A 21918-nucleotide genomic window follows, 5' to 3' on the forward strand; every position below is an offset into this window, starting at 1 on the left:
GGCCCTGAGGGGAGGAAGAGAGCGTTACCCGTAAGGACCAGAGGAGAGTCAAAGACAAGCTGGAGAGTTGGCACATTTAGAGTTGCACAAATTCCCAATCCTGCCTCCCTCAAAGTACGTAGAGATGGATTAGCATGTGGCCCAAGGGACCTGGAGCAAGTGCAGGAACCCAGGCTGAGGGGACCTGAGGTCTCGGGGAGTCTGTGCTGGTGCGTGTTCCAATGCTCCATTGGTCACAGTTTTGCAAATAAGAATAGTAAGTGAGGGAGGCAGTTAAAAAAAATGGAGAGGATGCAACTGAAAGTGTGTGTAAAGGGCGCTAGGCTGGGGGAGGGCACCAGGAAATCTGGGCTCTAGTCTCCTGTTTCTTTGCCTAGGATTGTTTTGAAAAATTACTTAATCTACCTTTTGTGGTATTTTTCACTATCAACGATTGTTGCCCGGGTTCTGATCGGAAGTTCATGTGTGTGTGCTTACAGCTTTCACAGACGTGTGAAGGAAGTAAACCTTTAATTCAATAACTTAACAGAATACTTACAACTTTCAAACTGCAGTTGGCTATTTCAGTGCAAATAGCTTTCAGAGATGAAATAAAGTTAAAAGTGAGGGGGTCCGTTTCCTTCCAGAAGCTTATAAGGAGTCGGACTTTAACACTTCTCAACACTAGTGCTTCTCTTATTTTCCCATCCAAGTCTGGCCAGTAAGTCCTGTAGAAATGATATCCATATAGAGAAAAAGAAAGAAAATAAGTTAGTTTGGGGAAAGAAATTTACTAGATTACGGAGCACACTGATGTTAACTTGACCAATGCTTTATTCTGTAATGTAAATAACCTTGTAGGACACGTTGAAAAACTGCCAGCCTTCTGGGTTAGGACATTGAGAAATGATGCTTTAGTGGGCCTCCCTGCCTAAAATGAGGTCTCCAACCACCAGGGCCTCAGGCTCTGTGGACAGACTGACTGCCACCACATGCCCACCCTCACCACACTTCCAACTCTACCTGGGCTTCAGTTCATCTGTGCAGGAAGAATCAACTTTCCAACAGAACTCTAGTTTGGATCCTTGGACCCCTCACTCCCCAAATGCTTCTCAAACCTCTCTTTTGGCAAGGGTCCCTCCAACCCCAAATGAGATTCTGCTCTGGTTATCCAAGCTTTCCCACACTCTTAGTTGCATACCTTGGCTACTGTGAATAATGCTGTGATAAACGTGGGAGTGTATATATCTCGTTGAAATCATGTTTTCATTTCCTTTGGGTGGAATTCCCGGAAGTGGAATTGCTGGATCACATGGTAGATGTATTTTTAATTTTGTTGAGGAACCTCCATATTGTTTTCCATTGTGGTTGGACCAATTTAGGTTCCCACCAACAGTGTATAAAGGTTCCATTTCCACCAAATCCTTGCCAGTATCTGTTATCTCTCGTCCTTTGATGACAGCTATTCTAACAGTGGTAAGTGGTATTTCATTGTGGTTTTGATTTGCATTTCCCTGATGCTTAGTGATGATGAGCATCTTTTCATGTATCTCTTGGCCACTTTGATGTCCTCTTTGGAGAAATGTCTATTTAGTTCCTTTTTTTTTTTTTTGCCCACTAAAATAAGTCAAATTGTTTTTTGTTTTGTTTTGTTACTGTTGTTGAGTTGATTGAGTTCTTTATATACTTTGGATATGAAATCCCTTATCTGATATATGGTTTAAAATTTTTTCTCCCATTCTTTGCATTTTGTTAATTTTTTTTTTTTTTTGTCGTGGAGAAGCTTTTGAGTTTGATGTAGTCCTATTTGTTAATTTTTTTCCTTTCACTATTTGTACATCATGCCCCCAAATTATTGCCAAGACCATTATCAATGAGCTCCTTCCCTGTGTTTTCTTCTAGGAGTTTTACGGTATCAGGTCTTATGTTTAAGTCTTTGTGGGTGATACGAGACAGAGTCCAATTTCATTGTTTGGCATGTGTTTCTCCAGTTTTCCCAGCACTATTTGTTGAAGACATTCTCCTTTCTCCATTGGGTGTTCTTGGTTCCTGAATATTAGTTGGCTGTATATGCTGGGATTTAATTCTGGGCTCTCTATTCTGTTCCATTGGTTGATGTGTCTATTTTTGTGCCAGTGCTCTTTTTGTGTTTTTATTACTATAGCTTTGTGGTATAGTTTGAAATCTGGGAGTGTGATACCTACAGCTTTGTTCTTTTCTCTTAGGATTGCTTTGGATGTTCAGGGTCTTTTATGGTTCCACACAAATGTTAGGATTATTTCTTCTGTTTCAGTGAGGAATGCCGTTGCTATTTTGATGGGGATTGAGTTAAATCTATAGATCGCTTTGGGTAGTTTGGCAATTTTAACAATATTAATTCTTCCAATCTATGAATGTGGATGTCTTTTTGTGTCTTCTTCGATATCTTTCAGCAAAGTTTTGTAGTTTTCATTGTACAGATTTTTCACTTATTTGATTAAATTTATCCCTAAAGTAGCTTGTTGTTTTGATGCCATTGTGACTGCAATGGATTTCTTTATTTGTTTTTAAGATGCTTCATCATTAGTGTAAAGAAATGCACTTGATTTCTGTATGTTAATTTAGTATTCTGACATTTTAGTGAAAATATTAATTCAAACATTTTTTGACTGAGTCTTTGGGATTTTCTCTATTTAAGATTATATTATCAGCAAATAACGGCAATTTTAATTCTTCCTTTCTGATTTGGATGCTTTTTATTTCTTTGTCTTGCCTAATTGCTCTAGCTAGGACTTCTAGGACTCCAATGAATAGAAGTGATGAGAGTAGGCATCATTGCCTTGTCCTGATCACAGAGGAAACACTTTCAATTTCTCTCCATTGAGTATAATGTTAGCTTTGGGTTTTTTGCATATGACCTTTATTTTGTTGAGATATGTTCCTTCTATATCCAGTCTAAGAGTTTTTATCATGAAAGTATGTTGTATCTTGTCAAATGCCTTTTCTGCATTTATTGAGATGGTCACGTGATTTTTATCTTTCATTTTATTGATATGTATTACATTTATTGATTTGTGTTTATTGAACCATCCTTGAACCCCAGGAATAAATCCTTTTAATGTGTTCTTGAATTTGGCTTGCTAATATTTACTCAAACATTTTTGCACTTACATTCATTGGGGATAATAATCTATACTTTTCTTTTTTGTGGTATCATCTGGTTTTGGCATCAAAGTAATGCTGGCCTTATAGAATGAGTTTGAAAGTGTTCTCTCTTCTTGAATATTTTGGAAGAGTTTGGAGAGAATTGGTGTTAATTCTTTTTTAAGATGTTTAAAAGAATTCTCCAGTGAAGCTGTCTGGCTCTGGAGTTTTCTGTGCTGGGATATTTTGATTACTGATTCTATCTCTATCTTTGATATTGGTCTGTTCAGATTTTCTATTTCTTCCTGATTTGAAGTTGGTAGGTTGTGTGTTTCTAGAACCATATCCATTTCTTCTGGGTTATGTGATTCATTGGCACATAATTGTTCACAGTAGCCTCTTATGATTCTATGTATTTTTGTAATTTCAGTTGTAATATCTCATCTTTCATTTCAAATTTTATTTGAGTCTTCTCTTTTTTTTTTCCCCTAGTGTACCTAAAAGTTTTCTTAGTTTAGCTAAAGACTATCAGTTTTTTTTTTTAGTCTTTTTGAACAACCAGCTCTTAGTTACATTGATCTTTTCTATTATTTTTCTGGTCTCTATTTCATTTCTGTTCTGATCTTTATCATTTCTTTCTTTCTGATAACTTTGGGCTTAAATTGTTCCTCTTTTTCTATTTCCTTAAGGTGTAAAGTTATGATGTTTATTTGAGATCTTCCTAATTTCTAGTATATATATTATATCGGGCATAGACTTTCCTCTCAGAATTGCATCCTACATGTATATTGCATCCCACATATTTGACATGTGTTTTCTTTTCTTTTTTTATGGAGGTTTTTTTTTTTTTTTGATGTTGAGTTGTATGAACTGATTTAGAATATTAGTTTCAGGTGTTCAACATAGTGATTTAATATTTTTATAGATTATACCCCCCTTAATACTTACTATAAGATGCTCCATATGGCATGCAATACACCCTCATAGCTTATTTTATACACAGTAGTTTACACCTCTTCATTCCCTATCCCTATCTTGCCCCTCCTCTATTCCCACTCCTCTCTGGTAACCACTAGTTTGTTCTTTGTATCTAGGAGTCTGTTTCTGTTTTGTTATAGTCACTCATTTGCTTTATTTTTTTCTATTCCACACATAAGTGGTACCATACAGTATTTGGTTTCCTTTGTCTGATGTATTTTACTAAGCATAATACCCTCTAGGTCCACCCGTGTTGTTGCAAATGGCAAAATTCCATGCACTTTTATGGCTAGGTACTGTTCCATTGTATATTTATATACCACATCTTCTTTATCCAGTCATCTGTTGATGGACACTTAGGTTGCCTCCACATCTTGGCTATTGTAAATAGTGCTGCTCTGAATATCGAAATGCATGTATCTTTTTGAATTAATGTTTTCATTTTCTTCAGAGATATGCCTAGTAGTGGAATTGCTGGATCATATGGTAGCTCTATTTCTAGCTTTTTGAGGAAACTCCATCCTGTTTTCCACAGTGGCTGCACCAATTTACACTCCCACCAACAGTGTATAAGGGTTCCCTTTTCCCCACATCCTCACCAACATTTATTATTTGTAGTCTTTTTGATGACAGCCATTCTGACAGATGTGAAATGATATCTCATTGTGGTTTTGATTTGCATTTCTCTGATAATTTGTGACGTTTAGCATCTTTTCATGGCCTATTGGCCATCTGTATGTCTTCATTGGAAAACTGTCTATTCAGATCTTCTGCCCATTTTTTAATCAGGATTTTTTGATGCTGAGTTGTATGAATTGTTTATATATTTTGGATATGACTGGTAGGACATGTCATTTACAAATATAATAATTTTCATGTTTCTCATTGTGGCCCTTTCTTTTTCTCTTAGAGAAGTCTCTTTAACATTTTTTTTTGTAAAGCTGCTGCTCTTTTAGCTTTTGCTTGTCTGTAAAACTTTTGATCTCTCCATCAAATCTGAATGAGAGCTTTGCCAGGTTTTTCCCTTTCATTATTTTATATCGTATCACTCCTTCCTGACATGCAGAGTTTTTGCTGAAAAGGCAGCTGTTAGCCTTTTGGGAGTTCCTTTGTAGGTAATGTGATGCTTTTCCCTTGCTGAATTTAATATTCTCTCTTATCTTTAATTTTTGCCATTTAATTACAGTGTGTCTGGTGTGGTCCTCTTTGAGTTGATCCTGTGTGGGATTCTCTGTAATTCCTAGACTTGGATGTCTGTTTCCTTTCCCAAGTTAGGGAAGTTTTCAGCTATTATGTCTTCAGATGTGTTCTCTGCCCCTTTCTCTCTCTCTTCTCTTTCTGGGATGCTTATAATACGAATGTTAGTAGTCTTGATATTGTCCTAGAGATCCTCATTTCTTTTCTTTTTTGTTTTTCTGTTTAGAGTCCATGATTTTCACTACTCTGTCAGCTGCCTGATCCATTCCTTTGTATCATTTAGTCTACTATTGATTCCTTCTGGTGTATTTTTCATTTTGGTTATTGTATTCATCTCTGTTTGGTTGTTCTTTACATTTTCTAACTCTTTGTTAAAAATTTCTAACTTCTCACTTTTTTTATTCATTCTTCTCTTGAGTTCTTTGATCATCTTTGTGATCATTACCTTGAACTCTTTCTTGGGTAGATTGACTATCTCCACTTCACTTAGTTTTTCCTCTGGTGTTTAATCTTGTTCCTTCATTTGGAACATGTTTAACTTTTACCTTTGCCTTCATCTGATGGGAAAAGTGGAAGAATGACTTCTGCTGATGCAGATGTTTAATGGTCATGGGACTCCTTGGGGGAGGAATAACCTCTGGTTCCAATCAGTGTAGACATGCTTCTTCCCTAGTAGTCAGTTTCTATTTTTAGCTTTGGCCCCTGTAAACCCTCCTGTACCCCTTTAGGCAGCATGAAGTGCAGGTGCAAATGACTCTGGATCATCATTGCCTGATCCCACCTGTATGTAACTGACCCACAATAAATTTCATAAGTGCTTTATTTTTTGGTGGCAAAGTTCCTTCCCAGTTTGGAGGATATATTCAATATCTCCACCTTCCATCATCAACCATTTCTAATTTGACAGCATGTGAATTTTTTCTCTTTCATTTGATGTTCAGTGTGTAGACTAACACTTAAGTTTGTAGGACATTAACACACTGATATTTAAAAATATCTACTTGTTTATTCAAGTTGAACACATGCCTGAAAAATTTCTCTAAGATATAAAAAAATAAGTAACCACTTAAAAAAATTTTTTATTCATATGATTGAGAAGAATTTAATTATAACCTTGATATTTAAACTACTTATGTCTCTGATGACTTTTCATTTAAAATGCTAAAGACATCAACAGGTTTAGAACACCATAAGTAAAATAAAAGAACTGCTCTTCGAATAGCTTAACGGTATTTTAGTAATCAACATGCAAAATTCCAGGTGGGTTTCTAGTTCTTTTAGTTTTCTCTAATTTTTGTATTTCCAAGATATTTTAGAGTCTCCATACTGATTCCTTCCCCCTTGGCTATGAAGGATCTTATTTTTGTTTGTTTGAAGGGATTTTATGGGATGAAAGTTTTGTCAATCCTATGAAATTATCATCCCGTCCTAATAAGTCCATAAACTTGACCTTATTTTCCTTCTGAATAATAGGAAAATCAGGCAAAACCTATCTGTTATGTTTCAAATTCTTTCCAAAGTGAAGCTGAAGTCTAAAGTGAAATCTAAAATCAAATAAACAATAAATGGGAAAAACACAAAAAGGATAGGTTGAAAAAATGTGGAAGTATGTAGGAAAAAAATCCATGAATGTTCAAAGGGTGCACAATATTGTGAAGTAAGTGTTTTAATAATGTGCATCTTGTAGCTTAAAATGCTTTTCGACCATCATTAGGAGTAATCACTTTCTGGATGAATCACACCTTTTGCAATCCTATGGTCATTTGCATAAAGAAGTTGCATGTTATGCATACGTGAGGTTGGCAATATGAAAAATATTCAAGCAATATAGAGCTCATCAAATTATTTAACCTCAATAAGTGGTTATTTTGAAATTGTAATTTTTTTCCAAATTAAAAAGGTCTCAGGTTGTACTCCCAGAAATGTGCACTTTGAAAACTTTTCCTGAATTAAATGGATTATTCAAAACATTTACAAGCACCCAAATCTCCATATTCCCAGCAAGAAAGCAAAAGTGGGAAATATTTGGGGCCTAGCCATACATTTATGCATGCAATGACTTAGGGGCATACATTCTGCTCCTAAGTTTATTCCAAGTATTGCCACACTTAAACAATGATGAATATTGAAAAAACTCTCATCCTCTTACAGATGGGTGGACTGTCTGAGAACATACATATTTTAAGTTTCCTTCCCCTTTAAATTGAAAAGGTATTATGAAAATTTAGCATTCAATGAAGACTGACGTGCACACAACAAAGTGATGCCTCCTTTCAGGAAAATCTTGCCAGACCTACTCGGTTTCAGTATGTCCTTCAGGTACAGCTCAACTGATCATTTTAAAAAAATAGTTCTTCTCAAATTATTTTTGATTTTTCAAATAATTTTCAAGTTGAAACAACCCGATCTTCATTCTAAAGTTGCTCTCATGCCTATAATGTAAACTACCGAGGTAGTTCTATAGGATGAGATCCTGAATCCTTAAAATAGGCCAAGGCAGGAGATGCATCATGGGTGAGTTGCAAATGGCACCGAGCAGATCTGAATGGTGTGCAACCCAGTGTGACCCGAGAGCATCGCAGCGCCCAGGCTGGTTTCTCCGGTGGTCCCCAGGTTAGTGCCTGGCCCTGGAGACCAGGTTCTAAGTTGGAATTACGCACTCACTGACCTTTTGGTGCTTGTGCTGGAGATAGGCAGGTAGTCTGTGACTGCGATGTACACGTACTGCTTCGCGTCATCTATTACGCTGTAGATGGCATCTATGTCAAAGCTTCTGTTTTTAGGACAAAAGAGTTTGGGAGAATTCTGTGAAGACACAAAAACCAAACTTTTAGAGTATTAATTTTTGTCATCTGGGGAGTTCTCTTTGTTGTTGTTATTTTTTAATTAAAAAAAAATGAATCTTGGCTTTTAAACCAGTTTTTTGCTAACCTACTTCCCAGTTCTTTATGAGATCAAATACATTTTCAGTCCTATCAAAGCTGACGCATGTCAAAATCATGGTGTCATGGGATGGGTCTCAAATTTGTCCTTTAAATCCGTTTTGGGAGGGAATTCTTGTTTTCAATACACACACCTTTGATTTTTGCAGGATCAGTCCAGCTCTAAACTTATCTGACTCAGGCGTACATCCCTGTCATACATAACTGACTTTCTCAGACATTACCATATGCTCTAGAAGTCATTTTACTTGAAAGGTAATGTGGGCATAAAAATGTTCAAAACACATGTTCTGAAAGTCTTTTTGTTTTTGTTTTCAAATCTTCATTGAGTGAGGAAGAGGAGTGTTGATTGTTGAGAAAGGGTCAGCAGTAATTCTAGAGGAAAAACCAAGTAGCTTATTAAGATGCCAAGTGGGTAAGGAGAGATGGGAAGAAAGGATATTCTGCAAGACTGAAGCACAATGGAAAAAAGAGGCAAATTATACTCGAGGCATTTTTCTTGTGCTGCTCAAAGTGGTTTCCAGCTCATAGAAGTATGATGTTTTTAGATAAAGTTGCTATAGAAAAGGAAAGATGTACTTTGGTTTTCTCATTGTTTTGCCACTGGAGGGGACTGAAAATAGTGTTTCTGTAATTCCTGTATCACTCTGACAAGCAATACAATAAGTGAAGGAATACAAACAATGGTGCTTAGTACCTAAGGTCAAATCAATGGTTTCTGGAACTGCCTGGAATTGACAGTACTGGGTCCTTCACCAAATGTTCCACCAGTAAGGTGGTCAGGGTCCATCACAAATGTTTGGGAATGACTCCCCACCCAGAGTTGGCAGGAATCCCTATCCCAGTTTAGAGAGAGAGAAGGCGAAGCTGTTGGATTGGATGCCCAGCTGAGCATGGGGCTGAGAAAGGAGCGTGTTGAAGGGTAATGCCCACCGGGCACCCCTGCTCAGAAAGTCATCTTGGCTGGTGAGTTTCAGAGTAAGTTTTGGATTTAAATTATTTAAATTATCCTCTTATGGAATGAGGATGAGCTTCCAAGTCTTAAAAAAAAAAAAAACTAATGCAAAAAAAAGAGAAAGAAATCCCATCAAAAAAGTCCCAAATAGAACAACAAAAAATAAAGGAAAAAAATTAAAAAACAAAACCCAACGCAGTCCTACGCCCTTTCCCCAGCGCACACACACATGCAGACACTGCATCTGTCACCAGGATAGATGGCTTGTGCTTCTGCAGTGTCTCTCATGAGAGCAAGCCTCCCCCTTACTCCGGATTGTGGTTTCCCTCATTTAGGCACTGGTGCTGTTTGCTGGGGACTTTACACATCTTCTGAACTCATTTCCTTGTCTCCATGATGCTTAAAAAGCAAACAAATGTGTGTCACTCTCAGGACTCCTGGTTTCTTGGTGTTACGGAAACTACAGGCCAGCCAAGAAACAAGCACCACTCAGAGGGGTGGAGTACTCAGATTTATTACGCTGGTGGGCTCAGAGGGGCTTCTGCTCCGAAGCTCTGAGCACCTCCAAGACATGTGCATGAGGTTTTATACAGTTAATTACAAGCTTGGGGTATTCAGCCAACAGGCATGGAACAGCTTTAGCAGCATCATTATCACAAAAGTAGAGGCAGGGAGGCAGCAAACCAACATTTCAAGGCCAGATATGTGTCTCTGAAAATCCAGCTGGCTAGCAAAAAAAAAAAAAAAAAAAAAAAAAAAAACACGAGCAGGGAATCAGCAAACAGACACTTATGAACTTAGATTTACGAGTTAGACCAGCCCACCTTTTCTTTCACATTGGAATCCAGTCTGATCTCACTAGGAGGGATGCATCCATAGCCTCTGAGACCCTGGCCTCGCACTTCTCTGCCTCTCTGGTTACCATGCCTTCTATACCCCAAACTGAAATAATCGCCAGCCCAAGGCCATGCTCTCATCTTGTCTGGCCCTGAGTATTTGCTCCTGCCGGCCCCTCTGGCTGATGTGTTTCCTGTCTTTGCCTGTCAGAGTGGCACCCATTCTCCAAGTTCTAGCTCATATACTATCTCCTCCATGAAACTCTTTTTTTTTTAACTTAAGTATAGTCAGTTACAACGTGTCGATTTCTGGTGTACAGCATGTTTCAGTCATGCATATACACACATATATTCTTTTTCATATTCTCTTTCATTATAGGTTACTACAAGATATTGAATATAGTTCCCTGTGCTATGCAGAAGAAATTTGTTTTTTTATCTATTTTATATATAGTAGTTAATACTTGCAAATCTCGAACTCCCAATTTATATCATCACCTAGAGGCTATTTCTTCTTTTTCTGTCCTCCCATTATATGATTTGTTTGTTACGTTATTTAGCATATTCACGCTTTTAATTACTTGCGCTTGCCTCATCTCCTTGCCTAGACTCTTACTAGCTTGATTTTAGGGGCTGTGTTTTCCTCATTTTTTTATCTCCATTAATAAATTAAATATTCAAGTTAATTAATTCCTTTAGCCTATGGGGTCTGCTTTAAACATTGTTTAAGTTTAACATGGAGAAGCTGAGGGTCTTAGTTCTACACAGGTGCCTAGGCTAACACTGAAATGTGTCCAAATGCCTATGTTTTTGTTTTGGTTAGGAACTTCCTCACCTTCCCTACATATTCCAAAAACTGGATTTTGGTTTCAGGGAGGAACACGTTTAGACACAGAGTTGCTGGTCTCATTACATTTGCTGATACTAGTTTGGACACTGTATCTTCGTTGATAACAGAATTTATATGATGGTGATGTGCCCAGTTCCAGCATTTAAAACCTGTGGCATGCTGGGCATGTCTCTTACACTTCCTGAGCCTCCACTTCCAGTGCGGTAAGAACAGTGACAAGCCTTTCACGCTGGTTTGCTTTGAGGCTTAAATAAGAGAATGGCTTCCTCCTGGCTGGGTCTGCCTCTCCTCTGTGCTTACTTTTGTTCATTCAGCAAATATTACTGAGTATCTGCCATGCACCCGGCTCTAGTCTGGGCACCTGGCATGTATCAGTGATGAAAACAAGTTTCCTGCTTTGTTGGAGCTCCATTCCAGGACATGCTACATCGCGCCGCATTCATCTGTCTGTGTGATTCTCCACCAGCTTGTGAGCTGCTTGGCTCTATGTCTCCTGCACTTTGTCCCATGCCATGCTGAGCACATATTATATACTCTATAAATATCTGTGGAATGAAAGGGAAAATGCTTCTTCAATCAATGAGTGTTGGAGGCTTGTGTGACCCCCAACCTCCACTCCTAGCTGGAGTTGCTTCATTCTGGGTATTTCCATCCACATGTGAATAGACCTTTTATTTGCCCTTGCCTTTTTGTTTCCTGTGTTCCCACTGCCTAACCCAGTGCCTACAGTACGGCAGGTGCTTCAAGCGTTTATTAAGGAAATGCATGACTATTTGTATTAGTACCTCTGCCCCTGGGGTCATGGCAGTACTTGACTGTGCATCTAGAGTCCTCTACATTTGACAACAGTGTCTGGATATACTGTTGGCTTTAGAATGTTTGCTCAAGGTATAAATGAAAAAACAGCAACGTGAAGAATGATCTACTGCTCTGACAGAGGAAGTTAACTGGTTCCCATTGTTTACTTAGAGAGAAGGCTGTTAAGTTTCCTTCTTATCATTCCTGAATTAATTTTCTGATCCTTGCATCGTGTACTTCTTTATTCCACAGCAAAACACAAGGAGAGGGAAAATACAGACCCTTTTCTTTGTTTCAGCTCGGCGATGATCTTTTACCAATTAAATGCTCTTGAGGCACCTCTGTAACCTATGTTTCTTATATCTTACATCTTTTTTTTGGAAACCTTGAAACAATTTATTGAGTTGCTTTATACAAAATTAACAATTTCCACACCACCCGCAACCCCAACACAAAGTCACAGCCCTTTTACATCCAAGAAAGGCCCCAGGAGGAAAGCCTGCTCTGCCGGCAGCTCTGCAGACCTGCCCTGCTGTGGCTTTTTAAGTCACTCACTCTTACCACAAACAAAGCATCAACAAGGAAAAGAAATGCCTTATATGTGCATGCACTTTTGTTTGCATATTCATTAAATACTTGCTTTAGCAGGGTTTTGATGTATTTCAGTTTCCTAGCTTTTAAAATAGTCTATTCTCCATCCCTAGAATATATACACTAAAATGTAGTTAAACATAAAAAGACAACCCACAGAATGGGAGAAAATATTTGCAAATCACATACATTCTCTGGAATGTATAAAGGACTCTTACAACTCAATAACAAAAAACCAAGTAATCTATTTGAAAAATAGGCAAAGGATTTGATGGATAATTCTCTGAAAAGATAAATGAATGGCCAATAAGTCATTAAAGTATACAAATCAAAACCACAAGATGCATTTCACACCCACTAGGAGGGCTAAAATAAAACAGAAAATTACAAGTATTGACAAAGACATAGAGAAACTGAAACCCTCATTTATTGCTGATGGAATTGTAAAAGTGGTGCAGCCAATTTGGAAAAGTTTGTCACTGTCTCAAAATGTTTAACACAGAGTTACCACAGTACCGAGCAGTTCCATTCCTAAATATAAACCCAAAAGAACCGAAAACAGGTATTCAAATAAAAAATTTGTACCTGAAGGTTCACAGCACTATTCACAGTAGCCAAATGCTAAAAATACCCAAATGTCCACCAACTGATGGATGGATAAACAAAATACGATATACCCACACAACAGAATATTATTTGGCCATAAAAAGGAGAAAGTACTGATTCATGCACTTTGAAAACAATATACTAAGTGAAAAAAGTCTGTTACGAAAAACTGCATATCGTATTACTTCATTTATATGAAGCGTCTAGAAAAAGGCAAATCCTTTGAGACAGAAAGTAAATGAGTACTGAGGGAAGAGGAAAATGGAGAGTGACTACTAATGGGTATAGCTTTTTCCTTAGTGGTGATAAAAATATTCTGGAATTAGAAGGTGGAGATGATTGTAAAATTCTGTGACTATACTAAAACCCACTGAATTGTATGCTTTAAAAAGATGAATTTCATGGTAGTAAGTTATATTTCAATAAAGCTATTAAAATGCAATTAAAATATAAGCAGAGATTCTAAAGAGAAATATAATTATATTTTCCAGAGCAGCCCGAAGTCCTATTCAATGTCGACCCTCACTCACTAAACAAATCTCAGTTTACATGACTGATGGGTGAATGAACTAAATAATAAATAAGAAATGATACCCGTCTAGCACCCAGATCAATAAAAGCAGATCTTTAACTAACCAGTTTTTATCTTGGAAATCAAATGCATGATCTCAACAGCTCTAAAAAGAACTCTACAAGAAAGGACAAAAACTCAGCCCACTGTTCTGTCTTCTGATTTCAATGGGGAATGTAAGAAAAGTGAAATGATCTGGCCCTGAGTTACTAAAGATCGCATGGTTAAACCCAACTGCGTCCCATGAGAAAATGAGAAAAAACCCACATCTATATCATAACTTAAAATTTCTATTTAAACATGCTAAGTTATTAATCACCTAAAATCTAATTTTGGGAATAATAATTCTTAAGGTCTTCAAGTATATTCTTTTGTGTTAATTTAGTCTTGGGACTGTCAGCTTATAAAAATATAATATACTATTTAAGACATTTTACAACAAATATTTTGAATTTAAATAAAATTTTCTTGGCATTTGTTTAGCACATATGCTCAGAAAACTGTATGTATCCTGGAACTTTTTATTGGTATTACACTAATAGAACCAACCCAACATTTGTTACTGCTCTGTGGAGCCCTGAGGGAGGTGCTGGGAATACCAGTGCTGAAGAGAGTACAGCACATGACCTTCAGAACGTTATAAAGTAGTGGGAGAGATAATCAATAAACAAAGAGTTACAAAAATGTGATAAGTGCTGTAACAGAGGTGGGATCAAAGGGCTCTGAGCAAACGACACCATTTCTAGCAGGTGCGGTTTTCTGACTTTATTTTATACATGTAAGATTTTATACCCCTGTAAAAATAGTGTTCAATTAATACCTCTTGAACTGAAATTCAAAAGTTGAACTGAAATTTAAAAAATTCAAAGGCTATTAAGAGGAAATGGAAAATAATAATTTAAAATAATAAATGAAAATAAAAAATAAAGGCACTGCATGGTTTCAATGACTATACCTGAAGGACTGTTAAAAAAAAAACCAACTCAACTTATTTTGTGGCAGACCATTTAATAAAAAGCAATTTGTAAATCTGCCCTAGAATACAAGAAGGGCCTTGCATTTTCACAGACTTTATTAAAGGCCTGAGCTCTCTCTGTTAAATTTGGGATCAACAAATGAGGAACCCCCTACTTTTTTAAGGATCAGAATTTAAATTTATGCAACGACCACATTCACTCATCTCTAAGATTCAGACCATAAATTCCAAAAGCAACCATTACTGAAACTGTCTCATAATTCATCTATTTCTTGCTGCTTCCATCTGTCCTACTGGACCTGGTTGAGTGAATGTCCCTTGTTGCCATCTGGATTAAGGGTTCCTTGGCAAATTTCCTATTGCAACTCATCTGCAAATTAAGAATAATATCTGGCTTTGTTATCTTATAGGGTTGTCTTGAGAGAAAATAAAATTGACTACATGAAATAATTTTGTTAGTAAAATGCCCTATACAATATGCTGCTGCATTACTGACCTCCACACATACCAAAAAAAGTTTTCTTTAGTTCTACTTGATGAAAATCTTTTGTAGTCTATTTTATGTTATTCATATTTATATGGATTTAAGACAAATAACTTCAGTTTCCTCTCTACAGCCACAGTTCTAAATTTTCAGAATGTGCTTTCATTTTAATAGGCAAAAAGACTCCTATTCACCCTCCTATGAAAAGTTCTTCTGTGACATAAGTTGTCAGCGTAGAAGCACATGGCTCAACAGTGAGGAAGCTGCCGTATTAACTTGGGAGTAGAGTTTAGAGAAGTTTCTCAGAGCATCAGGACCAACTCAGAAGCCTGATCCAAATCAAAATTCTAAGGTCTCACCCAGGTCCTGTGGATCAGATCCTGGTGAGGGTTGGGGGGACTGTTAAGTTTGCGTTTTAAACAGGTTCCCCATTGGGTTCGTAAGTAAAGTCTGAGGACCAGGGGTGCAGGCCCAGATGTTTACACTGCCCACTCTCAGCAACACCGTGGGGATGGCTGTGGTGTGTGGGCAGTGGGGTGGGCGGGTGCGAGGTGGTGATTTTCAGGGCAGTCGAGGCCTGGATGCTGTGCCCCATCCTCCTGAATGGGCCTCTTGCTGTCCAGCCCCAACCAACTACAACAGCTCTGCTTCGGTCTATTTTACGTACAGGGGTTCCCTCAGATTTGTTTCATCAAAGGGTTCTATTCCTAAAGTCAATCTGAAAATCACCGACGAACAGCATCAAAAACAGGATCTGGTATCAGAAGACCCGGTGCTGGTGTCCCTCCTGGCACCTGCTCTCTGATGGTCTTTGCTCTTTCTGCTAGCAGATGAACTTCAGTATCTTCACTTGTGACACAGTCATCATCTTGAGTCTGCCTTAAGGGGTGACTGTGCGGATCAAATCAGATAACGCAAAGTACCCGAAACTAGGACTGATTACTAACAGGTGTTGTTAGTACCAGCAGGGACAGCACATGACTGAGTGGAAGAGTGGCTCTGCTTTAACTCTTCAAGGGATGTGTCACAGCCGATCTGTCAGGTTCATTTTTGCCCAGCACAGGATCGCCCTCGAACATTTCCACTGAATAAAGGGACTCTGGAGGAAGGAGGGAGGAGGGGAAGGAAGAGGAGGAGAAAGAGAGCAAAACTCACCGACACAAATGCTTGAGATTTGGTTTCGTTCAATTGAAGCTGCAATTTCTTTTCATTGTCATAGACCCCATAGAGCCTCTTGGACCAGGTCTGCGGGACTCTGCTCTTGAATTTTAATGAACTATATAAAGCAAATATCCTTTGCAAATCTAGGACCAGGCAGCTGCAGTTGTAGAAGATGACACCAAGTTCTTTCATCTGTGAAATTAAAATTGAAAGCATCAATGCCATGTACATATGATAGTGTTATTCTCCGAGGGAAAAAGAGTGCAAGAACATAGTAGCAGTGACTTTTTTTCTTGTAGTTGTTACACGATAACAGCTATATATATGTATGTGTCTCTGTATGTTTATATCTCTAAGTACGTAGATACAGTCACATTATGGTATACAGAAATGATGTGTTATTAAAATGCTTAAATATTTAAGCAGAACTTTTGCTTGAGTTTTGCATTTGAGCTCTTATAATTTGTCCATACTCACCTACACTTTTAATACCAGCTTTTCAGATTCTTTCCTTTAACATTCCATTTTTGGGTATGAATCCTTAAATCATGAAGCAATATAAAGATTGACTTTTAGCTGCAGTATAACAGAATGGTTTAGACCATGGATTCTGGAGTCGGAATTAGGTTCCAGCTTTACAACTGGAATTAGGTTTCAGCTTTACGACTTTCTAGGTGTGTGATTTGGGGCAAGATTTTCCCAAGAGGCATCATTTTCCTCTTCCATGAAAAGGAGACAATAGTATTTATTTCATGCAGTTGCTATGATACATGACATGGTTAATACATTTTACGGGCTTACAATAGTACCTATCACATGGTAGCCACTAAAAATATGTTAGCAATTTTTATTCTTATTAACATTGCACAAGCCTCAAAAGAAAGAGACCAAAGGAATCTTGCTTTGTCTCTGAGTCTGTTTCTGTTTCGTAGATGAGTTCACTAGTGTCCTCTTTTCCTTCTTTTTTTTTTTTTAAGATTCCACGTATGAGTGATATCATGTGGTATTTTTCTTTCTCTTTGTACACCAGAAATTGACCCATTGTAACTGACTATACTTCAAAAAAAAGAAAAGAAAAGAAAAGAAAAGAAAAGAAAAGAAAAGAAAAGAAAAGAAAAGAAAAGAATCTTGTAACAAATTGTAGAGATGATTTTGTCTACCTCCTTCGATGCACTGATGAGGAAAGTAAGTCTTACACAGGTAAGTTAACATATATTTTCTCAAGTGAGAGATTTAGTCCGGGGTAGATTAAGAATTTGAATGAAGGTTTTCTGACCCTTGATCAAATACACCCAGGAACATAGCAATACTGGCTTCAAGTCCAGTGTCACTTTGTAAAAAATTACAGATTTCTAATTTAGTCAATTAAAGTGAAAAAGTGAAATTTTGGTCTTAAAAGAACAGCATGAATATACATGCCTCATGATCTGAACACCAAGGGAGGAATCTGGCAGAGACACCTTGATATTAAGTTCCCTTCCCTTCCCTTCCTCCAGCCCCCTACTCAAGACTCTACTCAGGATTACAGGAGAGGTCACCCCCTGTGTAGGGACCCGTATCTCTTTGCCTATTAGGACTCCCCAGTACAGCACTCCATGGAGATCTTCCCATAGTCATCTATACCCGCCTGGCATCATTTTTCCAGCTCCATAGGGGCACAGAATAGATGGACACAAGTTATTTAACCTGCTGATGGACTTGTCCCTATTTTTTCTCTGATACAAAATATAAAGCAACGACCATCCTTGTACATACGTTACTGTGCAGCTGTACAAGGACTGCTCTTAGATTCCGAGACTTGAATGGACACAGAAACCATGGGCAATTAGAGGTTAAGAAAGTGGGAAGAGCTACAGTGGGGAGGGTGTGTCAGGTGTATGCAAAGGTGCTGAGTCTGGTGGGATAGAATCAGAGCTGCATGGCTGAAGTTGAGGAAGATGGGGAGAATGTGTATGTGTGTGTGAGCGTGTAAACATTCTTGTCTGATGGCAGAGAGTAAAACTGGTGGGATAGGTATGCCAGATTCCCAAGGGCCTTTGTGCTGGGATAGGCAGCTTGACATTTGCGCTGAAGGTCCTGGGGAGGCAGGTAATGATGCAGTGGGGCATGGACAGGCTGTGGACTGGAAAGGTCCCTCTGCCTGGGTGTGGAGACAGGATGAGGGAGCTGGGGGAGGGGCATTTGGACCCCTGGCAAGGGGAGAGGCCCACACATTCCTATGTGTTTTCAAATCTCAGGGATTTCCCCTAACTGTCTAGTGTAACTGCTAATGATTGCTGATCTCATTCCAGATTGGTGCAGGGTCCAGCTTGCTGTTCGCGAAGTCTCTGCTGACAGGATGGCAGGAGCATTAGGCTCTGCATCTGACTGTCACACTTCTGGGCCTTTCCCCAGATTAAATCAGTGCTGCCTCATTCTATTCTCCAAGGAAGCCTTTATCATCTCAGGGTTCTCAACTTTTGTACCTGTTTCACTTTATAAGTAGATTTTTAGTCTGGTGGTGGGGGTGGGGACAGCAGAGCTGAGACTCAGGTTCCCCCATAAGTAAGCAGCTGCCCCTCTCTGACATGTGTCCTTGTTTGCCAGACACAGGCAAGGTTAGGGGACATCCAGAGGGCTGGCCTGGCCTGGGGCCATCATCAGGAAAAAAAACAGACACACAAAAATGACCTGAGGCCAAAGATGTGGACTGAAGTCTAAGCTGTTCCACCAACCAGATTATAGGGCCTTGGGCGAGTCACCCAATTTCAGTCCTTGTCTCTTTTTCTGAACAAGCAGGGGGCTGAGCTCATAAAGTCAACAGGGGTCTTCCAGCCTTGCCACCTACAAAGAGAGCAACCACTCTGCAACATGGCATGACATGAGGAATCTGGTTAAGCGCCCTTGTGAAATGTGACGTCTAGAAGGGTGTCAGGTAGCAGCTCTTAGAGCTTTTCCCTGCGGAGGAACAAGGGAGAGAGAGAGGGAAGGGCCTCGCCATGTGACTGAACAGAACACAGCGAGTCCTCTCCTAGAACAGGCCCTGAAGGCAGACTAACTCCACCGAGGGCGAGGCACTCCACCTCTTCGCAGTTTTCATCTGTAGCTTGGTTGGATACCCCTGGGAAATCCAGGAAGGTTAAAACAGATGTTTCATAAACATCAAATGAGAGCAAATCATTGTTAAGGATTTGGGCTTAGGGACTAAAATCGAGTTGTATTAATATTATGGCTGTTCAACTCAAGAGCTGTATGACTTTGGACTGGCTCTTCAACTTCTTAAAGCCGCCAAGATGAAGAGAAAAGTAGCTGAGACATGGGACCGTCAGCTTGGCCTTGATATTTCTAGGAACTGACCTGGCACTCAAGCTGCATCCCAGGATCTCCTGTCAAAAACGCTTTCACAGAACACTAGCATCAGATGAGGCCACTCTGTTGACTCTCCAGGGAGAAATGGAGATGAAAACAAGACCTGTCTGTAACTGTGTGCGAACACAGACAAAACAGGAGCACTGTCCAAGCCACAGAAAGGACCAAAGAGCCCCCACTCTGGCTAATATGGGTGACGGCTGCTTCTTTATCTATCACATCTTCAGCCTGGCTTCATCCCCCCGCCCCCATACAGATAAGATTTGTTAAAACACTGAATCATAAAGCTGCCCTACTCCCAACAGCATCCAATCCTGAGCAAAGCCCTGCCTCCTTATCCCTTCCCCACATCACCTTGCACAAGCCAAAACCCCATAGTAAGTCCTTCCTAAACCGGCTTCCTTACATCCTGCGGGTTGCCACATTGTCACTTTTCCTCCTTGTAACAAGCAACTCATCTCCAGCGTGCAGGCTGGATTTTGGTCAGAGGGCAACAGCCTCCTTCTCCCCAGAACGGGCACGTCACAGGGCCGTGAGCACAGACAAGTCAGTGCAGCGCGCGCAGTGCCCGGCACTCCGTGTGTGCTGGCTGCTGGTCCTCCACCCTAAGTCACAATGCACAGGGAGGACTAGCTAGTCAACACGGTTTCGGCTGAAACAGGAAGTGGCCCAGGCAGAAAAAGAGGAAGAATTTGGGGGGGGAAATGAACAAATGAAGGCGCAAATGGCTCTAAGTAAGGGCATAAAGAAAGGCTGCATTTTGAGAGGAGGCTCTGACCATTAAAACCTAAAGCAAGTGGTGCTCCTGAAACATTTTCAGTGTTGCTCTGTCTTCTGGTCTCTGTATCTGTTATGCATCTCGTGTTGGAATGTGTACCATTGCACATTTAAATCTGGAAATCTGAGGAACCCATTCTTTAAAAGCTAATGGAAGAACTGGAAGCAATACGATAGAAATGTATTTAATGGCAGCATAATTATTAATGATGTTTGTCCCTTTGGGTATAATGAGACAGAGGGGAAGCCTATTTATGAAATTCTCAGCATTTATCATCCCCGGGGCTGCCCTCATGTACCATTTATCATCATTGCCATGCAAGCGGTCACTGTCTCTCTGTGTGCCCTGCCTAGATTTTCTCCAGAGACTAATATTTCCAAAGTTTCTATTCTAAACAAAGATTTAGTGTCCCTTTCCCTCTGTTGTGTAAGCTGCTTTTTGTGTACTTTTGTCTACAATCTCTGACGTTATTCTGCCGTGACTGCATTATAGCTTTAGACTCTGAAGGCAATGGAAGAAGCCAAGCTTTGCCTTTTAGAGATGTAAAGAGAATTTTACTTCCTCTCTGTACCTTCCTCTCCATCTTAGAATGACTCAACCCATTTCTAAATATACATATTTGGTTTAAGCTGGTATCAACTGAAGATGGACAAAAAGAAACTGGCTTTTGTTTGGCAAATTTTTCAATTGGAGCAAAAATTCAGGGTAGGTTTATGAACACACCTTAAAATACTGGCAATGAGGGGAATAAAGACTGGGACTCTGAAGAGCTTTTATGTCTAGATTATCAAAGGAACCAAAAGCTAAATTGATCGACTGACTGCTTGACTGACCAGCTGAGGCACTGCGATGGGCTGCCCTGACTGTTCGGTTCAAGCACACAGCTGACGACCGATGCAGTGGTCCAAACGTCTGAATAAAATCGTCTTGAAAAATCCGGAGATTTATCAGCTAATGAGTCTTTAGAAGATAATTAGTCTTAGGGGGAGACTCTCCTTTCCACAAAGTGGGCATTGTGTCAGTGATCAACCCATGAGCTAAGAGAGGTACTCCCTCCACTGGGTACCCCGCCCGGAAGCTGTCCTACAGGTAATGATTTTATTTACAGCTTGAGTTACATCAACGGTTCTGTGATGTCTTTTGCATTAGGAGCCGTACTGAGGTGCTTCTTTCTTTCTTTTTCTTCTCTTTTTTTTAGGATCCAAAGAGTAGATTTTATTTGTATTTTAACAATGTAAGCAACACAAACTTTGGCTCTACAGTTCCTCATTTACTGTTTTTTTTTTCCCCACCGGTTCTAATTCTTTTTCGTTTGTGAGTTTGGAAAAAAAAATTTTTTTTTTCTTAAATGTTTGGGTTTGAAACAATCCATTAGATGCTCTAACTTACTGCTTAGGGAGAAATAAAAACCGAAGTGGTGCTAGTTTATTAGCATGCTCACTGTGCACCAGCACTGTTCTAAATGCTGTTACAAGTCTGCATTCATTAAAACCTCACAGCAACCCATTGCACAGGTAAGGAAACTGAGGCATGGAGAGATTAAGGGACTTGTCCAAACACACAGCTAGTGAGCAGGGAAACTCAATGATTGGTTTAATATTTCATTTTCAAGGAAGAATTCCTTACACAGGGCAACCAGAATTTCCTCGGGTGAGGGTTAAATCTTACTGTTTCTGTGTGTGCACTCTTTTTTTGTGCCCTGGAGTTTCACTTTCCATGAGTAGTCTCATTTCACAGCAAAATAA

At 39.2% G+C, this 21918-nt stretch overlaps 1 protein-coding gene across 4 annotated transcripts in view; it reads right to left on the bottom strand.

Annotated features, from left to right (window-relative positions):
- PLD5 (phospholipase D family member 5) overlaps positions 1-21918 on the bottom strand; it is a 213747-nt gene that overhangs the window by 11431 nt on the left and 180398 nt on the right. For all 4 annotated transcript variants that reach the window (XM_031438542.2, XM_064477213.1, XM_031438543.2 and 1 more), the window contains 3 exons: positions 16042-16239; positions 7946-8082; positions 539-707 (listed from right to left, as the gene is read on the bottom strand). In XM_031438542.2, the coding sequence (XP_031294402.1) occupies positions 539-707; positions 7946-8082; positions 16042-16239 (504 nt within the window). The remainder of the gene's footprint in view (positions 1-538; positions 708-7945; positions 8083-16041; positions 16240-21918) is intronic.

Source organism: Camelus dromedarius, chromosome 21, assembly GCF_036321535.1.
Source record: "Camelus dromedarius isolate mCamDro1 chromosome 21, mCamDro1.pat, whole genome shotgun sequence".
Classification (NCBI taxonomy): domain Eukaryota; kingdom Metazoa; phylum Chordata; class Mammalia; order Artiodactyla; family Camelidae; genus Camelus; species Camelus dromedarius.